Consider the following 14,084-nt stretch of genomic DNA (forward strand, 5'->3'; position numbering starts at 1 on the left):
GTACTATATAACATTTTAGACACATTCTAGACAGTTTATCAGCTAAAAAAAGTTAATTTTGGGGTAAGTTACTCTTTAAGACCAATTTCACAATAAACAAAAAAGACAAAAAATAAAAAATATAAAAACTGGCAGAAACTCATGAATCAAAGTATTTTTGGTTGAAGTATTCAAATATTCCTAATTAATCAATTGTTTTTATCCATATCCATCTACCTTTTTGTCAAATATAGCAGAAACATTCTTAGCAGTCAGTTTTAAACCTAATTTAATTCCCGAAAATCCTCTAATGTCCCAAAATTTGGAGTTTTCGGACCCACAGTGGGGTCTCAATCCCAATTTGCTGTAGATAAAACCTTAAAGTGCCTGTGACATCATTTTTTTTTGTAAGAAAAGTGAATGCATTTTTGGAAAGACACCATTATTAACACAATACAAAACGAATTTCACATTGCTCAGATGGACAGTTGTTGAGATATTTGCAAGTGAAGAAATAGGAAGTGATGTCAAAAAGGAACGTCTGCATGTGAACGTTTAAAAAAATAAATAAATGTTACCAATTATTTTATTATTTGAGACGAATTACAATCATCCTATTTACAATGTGTTAACATTTTTAAGACCTCTGAAAGCTTTATTTAAAACATTTTAAGGCTAATTAAGGCCTTAATTTTGGATTGATGAATTCAGTGCCTTTTAGGGTCGTATTCACACCTGACAGTCCGGTAGACTCGGTTCGATTGGGGACTATTTTCTGTTGGTGCGGTTTGAATTCACACTGCACCTTCTCAACTAAACTAAACCCTGTAAACAACCTGTTCCCGCCCTCACCTGTGGGGGCGCTGCACAAAGAACCACAGAAGAAATCAATATGAAAACCTCAGAAGAAGTCATGGAGCGACACTTCCTTCTTCACAAAATGTAAACAAACAATAGTAACGTTAGATTTTAGTGGTTATATGGTTTATTTATTTGTTTTTGGCAAATGTGCTAAACAAATAGTCTTCAACAATGAGCTCAGCGTGAGAGGAAGATGAGGCGGAACCACGGAGGATGTTGTTTTGCACACAAGATGGCTGAGGAAGCTCCGTGTTAATCGAGTAGGAGCGCGTCCAGCTCCACAGTCATGATGTCCACCTTATACAGTCGTCCAGCAAGGTATTTACACCGTATAAGTAAATTTTATTTATTTATTTATTTTTATTTAATTTCCGTTATTACTCAGAACGTCATGCGGTATAGTCCGCTTCCTGCTTTTGGAGCGGTCTCTGGTCCGCTTAGCGTTCACACATGCAATCGAACCGCACCGGAGTTCATTTCAATTGAACCGAGACCTAGGTTTTCAGGCGGACCAGAGTTCGCGTTTTTGGTCCGAATCAGAGTTCGATTACGCATTCACACCTCCCCTAACGAACCGGACTTTCCAGGCAAACGAACCAGAGTTCAATTAAGGCGAACTAAACAGGTGTGTTTACGACCTAATACCTTTTAAGGTGAAATCGTATCTCCCCACTAAAGACCTTGAAAGGGTGATTCATGCTTTTATTACCACTCGATTGGACTATTGTAATTCTTTGTATGTTGGCTTAGATAAATCATCTCTGCATCGCCTACAGACTGTCCAGAACGCAGCAGCTCATCTTTTAACAGGTACTGAAAAGCATGAACACATAACCCCGGTCCTGGCTTCTCTCCATTGGCTTCCTGTTCACCCGAGAATTTATTTTAAGATTTTATTGATGGCTTTTAAAGTTTTGAATGGTCTGGCCCCGTCATATTTATGTGATCTTCTTAACATCTACACTCCAGTCAGAGCACTCAGGTCTACCAACCAGTTCCTGTTAGATGTTCCTAGATCCAAACTGAAATCTAGAGGTAACCGGGCCTTTGCAATAGCTGCTCCAAAGCTGTGGAACAGTTTACCTCTTAATATTCGGTCAGCAGAGACTGTTGAGGCCTTTAAATCTTTGCTGAAACCCATTTATTTTCTTTGGCTTATGTTTAAGATTTGGAGGTTCAGTTAGAGCTTTTTTTATATATTGTGTTTCTGTATTTGCATCTGTTATTTGTTTGTTTTTTGATATCTTAACTGAACTGTGAAGCATTTTGGTCAGCTTTTGTTGTTAATGTGCTATACAAATAAATTTGACATTGACATTTAAGGATCTGCAGGAACCCTGATGATTTTACAGCTTAAATCATTAAAATGCCTTTAAATACAGATTTACCTTTAAACTCAATTTACAACCATCGACTATCCTATGTTGAGGGAAATATCTGCACCATAGCTTGATAGTGATAGCTTAAAAATAAAATCCTGTACAGCGTTTCATCTGCAGGTTGATTGTTTCTAACAAAAAAGCATATTTTGAACTGCTGAACATACAAGCACAGGCCAAGAACGTGGAATTACATAAAAAAACTAATTGTAAAAAGTGGTAAAAAGTCAGTAAAACTAAAACATAACCAACAAAAAATAAAGCTGTGTAACAGTGAAACCCCAACGGATCAGTTCCCAGGTTCCTTTAACCATGTGAGCATTTAACATCATGTTGTCTGAACGCAGAGTTTATCAGTACGATTACCTGACAGTTGACCAACTCGATAAACCAATTGCGGTTGTACACATCATCAGTCTGACAGGCGGCGATACCGCACAGCTGATCGCTCACACCCGAGTCCTCCTCGGAAAACACCACAAACTTGTCCGTTTCCTCAATCAGCTTCTGCAGCATCAGGGTTCCTGCAGATGAAGAGAGACGGGATAGATTAGCTGATCTTCAAACCTGGCTGCCGTCGTTTTCCTCAGGAGGATTCTTCACCTTCGTTTTGACTTTTTTCTGCTCGACTGATGGTGGAAGCGACTGGCATGATGGGAGCAGTGGTGGGAGAATACGTAGAAGGGGAGCGTTTGAGCTTTTTGGTCTGCAGCTGTGTGTCAATCTTCAGACCCTTTAGAGCTTCGGTGGAGAGATTTCTCTTCAGCACGGAAGCCTTTTTGTAACCGTCGTACAGCCCGAAAGCTATGTTTCTGTTCACGGTTGTCCAGGAGGCGCGCAGGTCCACCAGGCGTAGTTTGTGAGTGTAAGAGGCGTTCGATTCATCCTTCGGATTCACTTCCTGTCAAAACATCAAAAAACCATCTAATTTATTTATTCATGCGTTGAAAACTAGTTCTTAAGTCCAGCCTCATGGTTCCAGTTTTACCTCTTCCATGTGGTTGCTCTGTCGCTGGTAGCTGAGAGACGACAGACTGAGCAGGTGAGTCTTCTTCACCTGAGCGTTCATCTGGTGGTCTGCTGTTTCATCCCAGGTGGAGGCCATCAGGTGGACGGTCACCTGGGAGAGTTCGCTCACCATCTGAGTAACGTTCCATTCGGAAATCAGCCTCCGCATCACGGTACCAGCTGAGGGACCACACAGACAACACGTTTAAAAGACAACAAACTAACGTTGAGATGTTAGATTGTTTTTCTGAATCCTTTTCTTCACCCTGTGGAATAAGTCTCTGTTCTCCACGAGTGAAGACCTCGCCTTTATCGCACTCCAACTGGATACCCCTCTGCTGGGCGAAGGAGGCCCAGTAATGCACCTGACGAACGCATAATGCACAACAGATGCAAAGTGAATCACCAAGAATTCAAGAGATCTAATTAAAATCAAGAACAACTCATCCTAATTCTTTCTCAGCAGTAAAAACATAAGTAGACAAAAGGATCAAAAAGCTTACTTGTAGTCGTGGGAAGGCAGCTGTGTAGGACATCTGCTTGTAATGCTGACCGAGCTTCTTGCGCACCGGTCTGAGGCTGTGGAAGAGCTTGCCTCTGCAGATTGGTCGGGAAACACTCGTCCAGGTGGCCCAGAAGTTCTGCATCCAGCGCAGAGTGCTGCTGTACAGTAAGACTTTGGGCTGAGAGAATTCTAGAAAGAAGAAATGCACGAGTTTATATCCTAAGAGACACGCGATGTGGTGATTTTCATGGGTTTTGAGTTTGGTTTATATAGATCATGGGGGTCCAATCCTGGTCCTCAAGGGTTGCTAATCTGCATGTTTTACTCGTTTCTCTCCTCCAACACACCAGATTCAATGACTGAATTACCATACTCATTAATTTAAATCAGGTGTGTTGGAGCAGAGAAACGTCTGCATTTTAAGCTCCAGTTACTTATATTTATGTGTGTGAGGTTTGAGGAGGCATTAATTAAAAGCACTCTATCAATGAATCATTTTTAACCATCACAGAAAAATCTAAATGTTGTAAATTCATTGTTATGGATTGGAAAACTGAATTTCTTCTTTTTTTTTGGTTAGAAATTTATTAAGTAAAATGGGTAATATAAACATTTGGTTATTGCAATTGAGTTTTGTAGAGTTCACCTGTTAATTGTAACAAAAAATTCATATTTTTTAAGACTTATTAGGTTGGTGCAGGGTTCCCATTTAAAGATTTAGTCTTGACTGCTTAGCTACAAATAAATATAACAGTAGTAATGAAGACTAAAATCATAAAAAGCAGCAGCAAAAAATTTAAAAAATCCAACTATCTTCTATAAATACTGTTAAACTTGAAATATTCACTCCAAGTATCTAATTAGATAAAAGCATATCAACAAATAAGTGTTTCAGTTCAAGCTGTCAATCTGTTGCTGTGCTTTTATTTTTATCTGACAAACTTCAAGTACGTAGTGTTTTTAATCACACAACTTACACACTGTTTAATAAAACCCTGCCAGGTCACCATGATTAGTCAGCACAAATAACGTTAGCCAAAACATACCTCCTCTTTGTACGTCTGTAACATGACAGATTATCACAGATTTAGGTAACCAAAGGGAACGAGAACGATACCTGTTAACTCCGGGCGCGTTCGGTACATGCAGCAGCTGTTTATGTTCCGGTGCAGAAACGCTGAGGATGTGCAGAGCATTGTCGTCTTTTCTGTTTAGTTTTAAATGTTCCTGTGTTCATTATAATTTGACGTTTTCTGGGCGCTCTGTTTTGGCACTCTTCGTCTTCTTCTAAAGCTAAATATAGCACCTAGCAAGCATACACGCGTGACGCGTCGACAGTGTAACCGTTAGCGCTTCGTAGCATTGTGTGTAACACAAATAACATTCTGGCCGGACGAAAATGCGCTGATTTTTACAGTATGTATTTTTACAAAGCTTCGAGGCACATAAATTTGCCTCGAGGATTTTTTGTAATCGAATTAATTGAGGAATCGTTTCAGCACTAGAAACTCCCAAAACGTGCAGGATAGTGGTCCCCGAGGATCAGGATGGGACAGAAGACAGAGCTGTACACACCAGCTGAACTGTGCTGGTTAAGGTCCATAGTGATGGAGAGGTTAAGGTTCTCTGAGCGAAAGGCTCTGTAGGAGTCATGAGGCTGTCCTGAAGTCACGTCAGCAATGTTCTCTGGGCAGCACAGCATCACAGCATGGTGGTCATGGGGGTTTCCATGGCAAAGCCACTGGAGGTCAAGGGTCATGCACAGGTTGGGCAGATGCAGAAAACAGATATCATCATACCTAGAGTAAAAAACAAATATTTTATTATTAAAACAGTTACTCACAAATACAAACAATTTGAAAGTGTCAGAACGTACTTTGATGCCGTCCTGACATTCAAGTCTAAATCCCCTTTAAAAATGAACTGCCCAGGGTTCCAGTCAAAGTTCAGCTTGGTCCATTCCCAGTGCAGGTTTTCTGTCGTGTTATAAGGGTCCTACAGGAACACAGTGTATAAAAAATATTGCTTTTACTTGAATAGAACAGACACAAAGAGCCACTGTTCACACAGAATCAGAGGAAATTTCCAGAACTAGTTCTTGAGGTATACATGTTTTTACCTCTGTAGCCAGCTGATGGAGATTGGCATGGTCAATGTTCATGGCCCAGCGTCCGTGCAGAAGGAGACGGCTTTTGTCCCACCAGGCCAGCAGAGGTGACGGATCAACAGTGGGTTTGGTCAGGAGGTCCACTGACTGTCCAATCAGAGTCCAGGCAGGGTCCCAACACGGACCCCACACGATGGTATACTGAGAAATGTTGGCTGCAGAAAGAGCGGTTTCGTTTTTAAAATGTTAACATGACAGACTTTTACAGAATAATCGTTTTTCTAATAAAAGACTCACATTTAAAATCGTAGTAAAACTTGAGCGGAGGCATATTTCTGTGGACCGTCACGTCTCCCCACGGCGCACCGAGTGGGACGGTCTCTTTACGAAGAGCTCTCGTCTGTCCATCCTGCTCCGTCCCAATCAGACGCCCCGACAGATCCCAGTCCCGAATCTCAAACAAGTAGCGAGGGTAGTCCCGGATTCTCACTGGCACAAAACGGTCATTGTAAAAATAATTATCCACTTGTTAAAAAAAACAAAAAAACAACAACTCCTGAGTGGAGTCCTGCTTACCTAAAAATGCAGCTAGTTTGAACTTGACAGCACGACACCACTGAATGACCAGAGGGAGTCCGTCTCTGGGGAAGGGGCTGATCTTGTCAATGTCTCTCATCTGCTCGCTAACCTTCTCCGGCCCGTGAAGAGACCCGTCAGCCAGGACCACCAGCTCCAAATCGGACACAGTCCAGGTCAACAGAGACTTTCTCATGGGTGTGTTTGCGTAGAGGCGGCGCGAGCGCTGGATGTAGATCTCGATGTGTTTCTTCTCCAGCGAACTGTAAAGCTCTTCTATCTTCCTGGCAGGCAGAAGTTCTCCGTGCTGCTTCCGCAGCTCCACCACCTTCTTGTCCAGAAGCTGCAGCCGCTTCGCGCTCTCTTTACTCTCATCCTTCATGAGCTCGTAGTTGTCTCGCAGCTTGATTTCAAAGACGTCGTCCAGGAAGACGAACGAGAACTGGCTGACTTTGAACATGAGGTCGGGAGGCAGGCGTTGCTCCGAGGGGGCCCGACGGTGGGAACGATGGAGAGTCTTCAACCACTTCTGCACGCTTATCGCCTTGTCGAAAGTGTTTGAGAAGTTGTACTGGTAGGGGAACTCGACAGATAACGACGGGCAGGAGAAGACCCACATACGGTTGTGAGGAGTGGTCAGGAAAGGGAACGCGTCTCTGTGAAGCTGCATCTCAGTCAGCTCCTCGCTCGTTTCCACATCCAGCTCGTTAAAGGAGACGATGTTGTTGCCGTCGAAGCTGAAGACGAGCGAAGGGGAGCGCAGGTGCACGGATCCAGCGTGCTTCGAGACTGAGAGGGCGTCTGCGTGCAGCAGAATGTAGTTCTCCTCGCTAACGTGAGCCGTTACACGGGTGGATCCCATTTCAAGACGAACGGACAAGCTTCTGCTCTGACCTGATACAGCCTCATCGTCCAAAGGTGCGACAGACTTTACCTGCCTCTTCTCTCCAAAGAGTAAACACCAACAAACCTGAGCTTCAGTCAAATGCTGAAATAAGACCATGTGGTCTGTTGGAGCCCAGTCCACAGCCAGCTCCTCTTCACACTGAACCTATAAAATAAAAACAACACAGCTGCAATATCAACACTAAAGCTCTTTTCAGACCAGAGAGAAACTGGAATCTATAATTACCTGTAAGGTGTGGGTGGTGATGTGGTACCAGGTGGTGATTGTGGTGAGTCTGATTACAGGGTTGACGGTGTGGGCAGCGGGGCAGCACGTCTCCATGTTCTCTGTGAGAGTTTTAACCACAGACAAGCTCATTCCCTGAAGAGACACTCTGGAGGTTTCAGTAGAGCTCAGGACACTGACGGTGTCCATCCGCAGAGACACGGCGCCTGGACACAACAAACGTAAACAAACAGAGGTGACGGTGAACTGCAGCAGTGCTGGGAGTCTTTATTTCATGAGATAATGAAGAAAATTCTAAAAGTGTGCAACTTTAACAAAAATGAAGGTCAGGAAAAACCAAACAAAAACAAAAAAATATCCTGAAAACACAAAAATTATATTTAAAAAATGTATTATTCTTTAAAAATACTGAAACATATTTGTTTGACATGTCGCTCAAGTATACTTAAAGTGATAAAATGAGATATGAAAGTCATTTTTCAAAACAAGCTGCCAAAATTTTCTAGGTCGTTTTGCAACATCTGTGAAATAATTCATCTACGCAAAAACTGGCTTTTCACCTCCAATGAAAAGTATCCTAAAAAAACTTTTTGTTTTCATTGCAAATCAGCTGTTTTAAACTTAAACTATTCAAAACAAAGATCCATCATTTTAGTTTTTTTGTTTGCATATTTTGTAAATTTGAACTCAATAACATGAACTTTAAAAAGTTTTATTTTTTATATGTTCCTTTTATAGAATTAATATTTTTGCCTGTTTTCTATACCTGTAGATAAAAAAATGTTTAACTCAAACCATGTTTGACAATAAATGATGTGTCACTTCTTACCCGCTACATTGGAGACTGTGAACACGTTAACATCCTCCAGACAGCAGTCCAGTTTAAAGAGGAGGTGCAGCGGTGAGGAGGTGGAGGAGGAGGAGGGGTTGGGAGGGACTGTTTTGTCATGAGGGGGGGACGCTGCAGCTACATCCGGCAGCTGCGGCTTCGACTCGGGAGTAAAAGACATCAGGGACATCAGGCGGGAGAGACACAGAGCGCACGTCTCTGACAGCTCCACCTGAAGACCTTTCAGTCTGGAATCTACACTCAGGCTGGGAGACTGGCTGCTCGACTCCGACAGAGGTCGGTTCAAACTTCCCTGGAGAAAGAAGATATAAAAATAAAGGACGGCAAATAATAAAAAGCATTAAATAGGTTTGATTTTAGCATTTGTTATTTTAAAATATCCTGAAAGAGGAACACGTTAGGCATGTGAAGCTGTATTAAACTGTTCTAAGGCACAAACAATCAAATCCACTCTTATATGACCTTATGAGAGTTTGCTGCATTTCTGGACATCCTGTGGAAATCTAATTTTAATGTAAGGAAGGTGTTTGTAACTGTGTTTGTGCGACAGTGGTTTAAACTGCTTTGTGTTGTGATGTCATTAGCTGGTGCCAACATACTCTTTACATTAAAAGGCAGCAACTCTAAAGTGTAGCTTCTATGCTTCTTTGTTGTGTTTGACTCCTACCTGAAGACTTAAGGAGTCCAGAATTAGAGCTTCACCCCAGACGTGTTTACCAGGAGGGTGTGGAGCCTGCTGGATGTGAGAGCCCTGCCCAACTCGCCACCAGAAGCTATCCAAGGACAATGAAGCTCGTTGGTGCAAGTTCTGGGACTCTGAGGTCTCTCTGTCAACTTTCAGGTCGAGAAGATGCTGCAGGTCTGAAACCACAAAAGATAACTAGAGATCTGCCTGAATCCAGAATGTAACAAAACACTGACCAGTCTTACTGTGTGCAGCACACACAGAGTTGTAAAGTAACAAAGTACAAATAATTTGTTACCGTACTTAAATAGAATTTTTGGGTATCTGTACTTTACCTGAGTAAATATTTTTCAGCCTACTTTTTACTTCTACTTCTTATATTTTCACACAATTATCTGTGCTTTCTACTCCTTACATTTTTTAAAAAGGCAAGAAGTAGAAAGTCGTTACTTTTATCTCATTTTTGCTTGTTTTTATTCCAGCTTGTTATTGTAAAAAATGAATCCTATCCATATAAATTGTGCCTCCTACATTGAGTGAATTTAACTGTGGTTGAATGAGAAGTATACATATATAAAATTCTGATACCGTATTAGTTTGTACACAAACAAATCATGTCACACTCCAGCAGGACATGATCATTCAAATAAAAGGACTGTACTTAAGAAGTATTTGTATTTCATGAATTATATTATTTCATTTGGCTGCAGCCCTCAGATAGATTTTCATTTTCGAGAAAAGGTTTGTGCAGCCATGATATATGTTTATAAACTGAAACAGACTAGACTAGAGCATCTTAAATTTAACATAAATTAATTATTTTAATATGACATAGTCATTTATGCATTTTTTTGGAGGGAGGTCAGCTCCTAATAAATGTCATTACAGAAAATCTAACTGCTCATTTTAAATCAATACTTTTACTTTTAATACTTAACTACAAAAAATATCAGATACTTTAAGACTTTTACTCCAAGTAATACTCCTAAAAGGAGACTTTAACTTTTACTAAAGTAATTTTTTGGTAAGATGCGTGTACTTTTACTCAAGTATCACTTTGTGGTTCTTTAGACAACACTGATCACATACCTGCATCAGCAGAGAGGAAGCCCAGAGCGAACGGCGTGGTGTCTCCCAGCTGAACGGACACGTTGACGTTGGACACGGAGGAGGAGATCATCACGGGAGCATCCAGGTGAGGGAGGCGCCTGAGGAAGAGGAGGATGGGAAAACAATCTAATGGTCTACGCAAACACGATCAGGTAAAGGAAAAACAAAACAAAAGTGACATGATGCACAGACATGAACAGGAGGAGGAAGTAGAACGATTATTTTATTTTCACATTTGAAGTTGTGACTTCTCAGAACACAAATCATACATAAAACATGAGCTTCAGATCAAAGCAATGTAAAAACTGACATTTTGCTTCTGTAACTCGCCTCTTTCTGTGTGCCGTCTTCCTGTGTAGGAGCTGTTGCCACGGCAACAGATTTAACCAATGGGAGAACTCCTGGTGACGGTAGTGGATGATGCAGGTGTTGACAGCGAACGATCCGGAGACGTCAATGGCCGTGACCTAAAACATCAGAGGCCAAACAAAGAGCTATGAGCGAGGTGTTTATTGATGAGTTTGGTGCGACTGTCGGACGTTCACCTGCAGGGTGGTCTTCAGGCTGTTCACACACAGAATCCTCTGCCTGCTCTGAGACAGAAGCAGCCCATCTGTTAATAAAAACAACAACATGTTACTCACAGCGTTTGTTAAACAGCTGAATGCGTGCATGGCCTGGCGTCGGGCTGACTAACCCTCGAGGAGGAGCTCCAGGCAGCTCTGAGGAAAGCTCAGCTCAGGAGTGAAGCTTCTCAGAGGATGCTGCTCGTCGTCTCGCCCGTAGCCCATCTTCAGAGACTTCAGAGTCCAGTTCAAGTGTCTGCGCCGGTTGTGCCATAAAACATTTCCCTCAGCAGATATTAAAACGGTTGTTTTAAACAAAAAAGGCGACTCCGTGGTAGATTAACCTTGGAGTAAAACGCTGACTCACCGTTTCTGGCTGTGCATGGACAGGATTACATTTGTGTTATCAAATTCCACACTGACTGTGTGGGGAAGCAGCTGGTGAAACTGTTCTACAGATTCAGTCTGAATGAAGTCATCGTTTTCACACTCTGAAAGAAAACAGCGTTAATTCTGGTTAATAACCATTTCACATGAATTTTAGAGAAATAATCAGATCGACAGATAAAAAAAAAACTAAATAAATCTCAATCAGGAAATAAATGCTGTTAAATTTTATTTATTACATTGAACACGTATACTACAAAACAGTCCAACAGCAATTTGGAATACTTTCTAATATAAACATTTCTTAAAACTACACTAAACTTTGTGTTTGTAAATCCCTGACAGAAGGCAGATTTTAATCTGTAATTCTGAGCCTCATAGTCAAAGGTTACATCTGTTTCTGCTTCCTTTTTCTGATCATCTAAAAATATCTATATGTGGAAAAACTTTTGTTTTTGCGTCTATTGACTGTTTTTAGAGGTATTTATATTCTCAAATGTATCAGCTTAAATCTTTTCTATTTAAAGACAAAATGTGTATAAGAAAATATTAAATTAGCGATTAAAGAAATGCTGGTTCGATTAGGTTATTTGTAAGAATAGTAAAATTTGATTTGTTGATGAAATATGAAAATATATAACAGGCATTCATACAGGCTGCTGTCTGAGTAATTGTCATCTGTTTTGTAATCTTTTTAGTCATTTACTTTATTATAATTGTTTTTCCTCAATTGTTTTCGTTTTTAGTTCATTACGTTGTGAAATCGGCAGACATAAGATATTTCTCTTCTTTCTGCTCCTTTTCATTTAATGATTTTGTGTTTGTGTTGTGTTTAATTTTGTTGTTTTTAATTAAAAGGAAATTAATGTTTAAATACTAAATAAATTATTAAAGACATTAAAAAAGACCAGTTATAAAACCAGTAACTAGTGCAGTAATAGAGAAAGAAGTAAAACTTTTTAAAAAGTTTGATTAATATCTCAGAATGGCTCAAATTAAACAGGATTTTAACACTTTATAAATGTTGTTATATTAAAATTTTGTTTTATATCTATAGCCCTAACTACACCAAGGTTTTTACATACGTTTTGGAGAACCAAAATCAGCAGAGATCGACAAATTGTTTCTTGTTTATGCCCCCTTATTTAAAAAAGAAAGAAAGCATGAGGGGACATTAAACCAGTTTTGGAAATAAGCTCTGGTGTTGTACAACTGATCAGGTCACAACCAGGTGGAGTCAAGTTTAAAATAAACAAAAACTCTTGATGCATAGAAGAATGGACTCACCAGATACAGGACGATCTTGGTTCCTGGTGGAGACGGGGGGCAGCAGCTGCTGGCTGAGGAACAAGCCCTCGTGCAGCTCTGCTGTAAGCGTCCTCACATTCAGGGACAGAGAACCCGGCTTCATCTCTGGTAGGCTCACATCTCCAGACAGCAGCAGGCTCAGGGCCAGTTCAGCCAAACAGATATCCTAAAGCGATGAGCGCGTCAGTCACTAAACTCACAGGTTTCAACAGTGACGAGGGGGATTAAACTCACCAACTCACTGCTTTTCAGCACTTTACTGCTGAGCTGCCCCACTGAGAAGTTCCAGGCCAACCTGTAAACATGCGTCGTTGCTTTTTAAGGGTTTTTCCTGATTCTTAAATCAGATCAGTGGACAGGAACAGAAAAATCTCACCGTTTACTTTGATGGTCGAGTAACACGGTGATACCCGTGACAGTCATGTGCCACAGAGACTCTGACAGTGCCAGGTTTAACACCATCACGTTGACTGAGCTGACATGGAATGACAGCAGCTGTAGGCACAAAAAAAAAATCAGATTCTGCCAACAAACAACATCAACAGCAGCACTGACCCAGGACAAGCCTTCCTACTTGTGACAGAAAGCGTAGCATCTTAGGGTTGACTGAAATCTTCCTCGACTTCTTTCCATGGCCGGTCCTCACCACAGGTCCCAGAGGTGCTTGGAGGTCAAACCTAATTCTAGTGTCACCAACGCAAAGTGCCAAGTATCTCCTGAAAACAAACAAACAAACAAACAAATAAATAAATAAATAAATAAATAAATAAACTCAGATCGGTTTCAAATATTCTCATATTTAAATAACTAAACAACTGTTTAAGATTTGCTGAAAACTTCTCCAGATGAAAACTTACGGTAAATCTTGGTTGAGGAATTTACTTGAAATCCATATTCTATCAATTTCCTGTCACAAGAAAAACAAAACAAAAATATATAAATGTATAGTACAGCAGTTGACGTTTACACAGAACTATGCTAAAGTCTTGAGTTATCCCTCATTTTTAAATATTTTGCTTTCAAATGGTGGTTTTGACCAATATTTCTTCAGGCCTCTGACGGTTTTTCAACGTTTTACTTTGGCTGCTTTTTCAGGCATTTTTTGTCCAGTACTATTTTTTTCTATTAAGCCACTTAACTCTGACCTGTAAATCGTTCCACTCCATTACTCTGCTGTGTGAACAGTGTGATTGGGAGGAACTGCCTCTCTGATCTGAACCTGAGCTGTGTTTTGTTGTTGGACTTCTGCATTAGTCACAATTTATAAAACACCATGATTAACAACAAGGGTGTCCATAAATCCATGTTGCACCGGGACACCTTAGGCTGCAGATCAGTAATACTTGTAGTCGTGCCATCTGATCTGTGTGCATGTATTTTTCCTCACCCAGGAGACATTTCAATATAACAAATCGACTCATTTTTTTTAAACAAACCCCTTGATATTGTCACTACCTACAAATATCTTGGAATTACTTTGGATTCTCATTTGACTTATCGTGATCATGTACAAGTCTTAACCACTAAGTTGAAACAGAAATTATACGTTCATTCAAAAAATTAGATCCAATCTGACATCTTCTGTTCCAAATATCTATCTTCATGCCATTATACTCTCAACCATGTCGCAC

The 14,084-nt window shown here is 40.6% G+C and overlaps 1 protein-coding gene across 3 annotated transcripts in view; it reads right to left on the bottom strand.

Moving 5' to 3' along the window:
• LOC106528827 (protein KIAA0100) overlaps positions 1-14,084 on the bottom strand; it is a 24,518-nt gene that overhangs the window by 8,369 nt on the left and 2,065 nt on the right. For 2 of the 3 annotated variants that reach the window (XM_014024085.1, XM_014024086.1), the window contains exons 4-26: positions 13,311-13,360; positions 13,028-13,169; positions 12,830-12,948; positions 12,688-12,748; positions 12,433-12,619; positions 11,126-11,249; positions 10,890-11,014; positions 10,738-10,805; positions 10,523-10,659; positions 10,172-10,326; positions 9,065-9,258; positions 8,377-8,689; positions 7,548-7,753; positions 6,416-7,466; positions 6,137-6,328; positions 5,852-6,054; positions 5,609-5,727; positions 5,308-5,531; positions 3,731-3,921; positions 3,493-3,592; positions 3,208-3,407; positions 2,823-3,120; positions 2,586-2,743 (exon numbers count right to left, since the gene is read on the bottom strand). In XM_014024085.1, the coding sequence (XP_013879539.1) occupies positions 2,586-2,743; positions 2,823-3,120; positions 3,208-3,407; positions 3,493-3,592; positions 3,731-3,921; positions 5,308-5,531; positions 5,609-5,727; positions 5,852-6,054; positions 6,137-6,328; positions 6,416-7,466; positions 7,548-7,753; positions 8,377-8,689; positions 9,065-9,258; positions 10,172-10,326; positions 10,523-10,659; positions 10,738-10,805; positions 10,890-11,014; positions 11,126-11,249; positions 12,433-12,619; positions 12,688-12,748; positions 12,830-12,948; positions 13,028-13,169; positions 13,311-13,360 (4,617 nt within the window). The remainder of the gene's footprint in view (positions 1-2,585; positions 2,744-2,822; positions 3,121-3,207; positions 3,408-3,492; positions 3,593-3,730; positions 3,922-5,307; positions 5,532-5,608; positions 5,728-5,851; positions 6,055-6,136; positions 6,329-6,415; positions 7,467-7,547; positions 7,754-8,376; positions 8,690-9,064; positions 9,259-10,171; positions 10,327-10,522; positions 10,660-10,737; positions 10,806-10,889; positions 11,015-11,125; positions 11,250-12,432; positions 12,620-12,687; positions 12,749-12,829; positions 12,949-13,027; positions 13,170-13,310; positions 13,361-14,084) is intronic. The other variant, XM_014024088.1, reaches the window with a different exon arrangement.

This window comes from Austrofundulus limnaeus, unplaced genomic scaffold (assembly GCF_001266775.1).
Source record: "Austrofundulus limnaeus strain Quisiro unplaced genomic scaffold, Austrofundulus_limnaeus-1.0 Scaffold407, whole genome shotgun sequence".
In the NCBI taxonomy this organism is placed as follows: domain Eukaryota; kingdom Metazoa; phylum Chordata; class Actinopteri; order Cyprinodontiformes; family Rivulidae; genus Austrofundulus; species Austrofundulus limnaeus.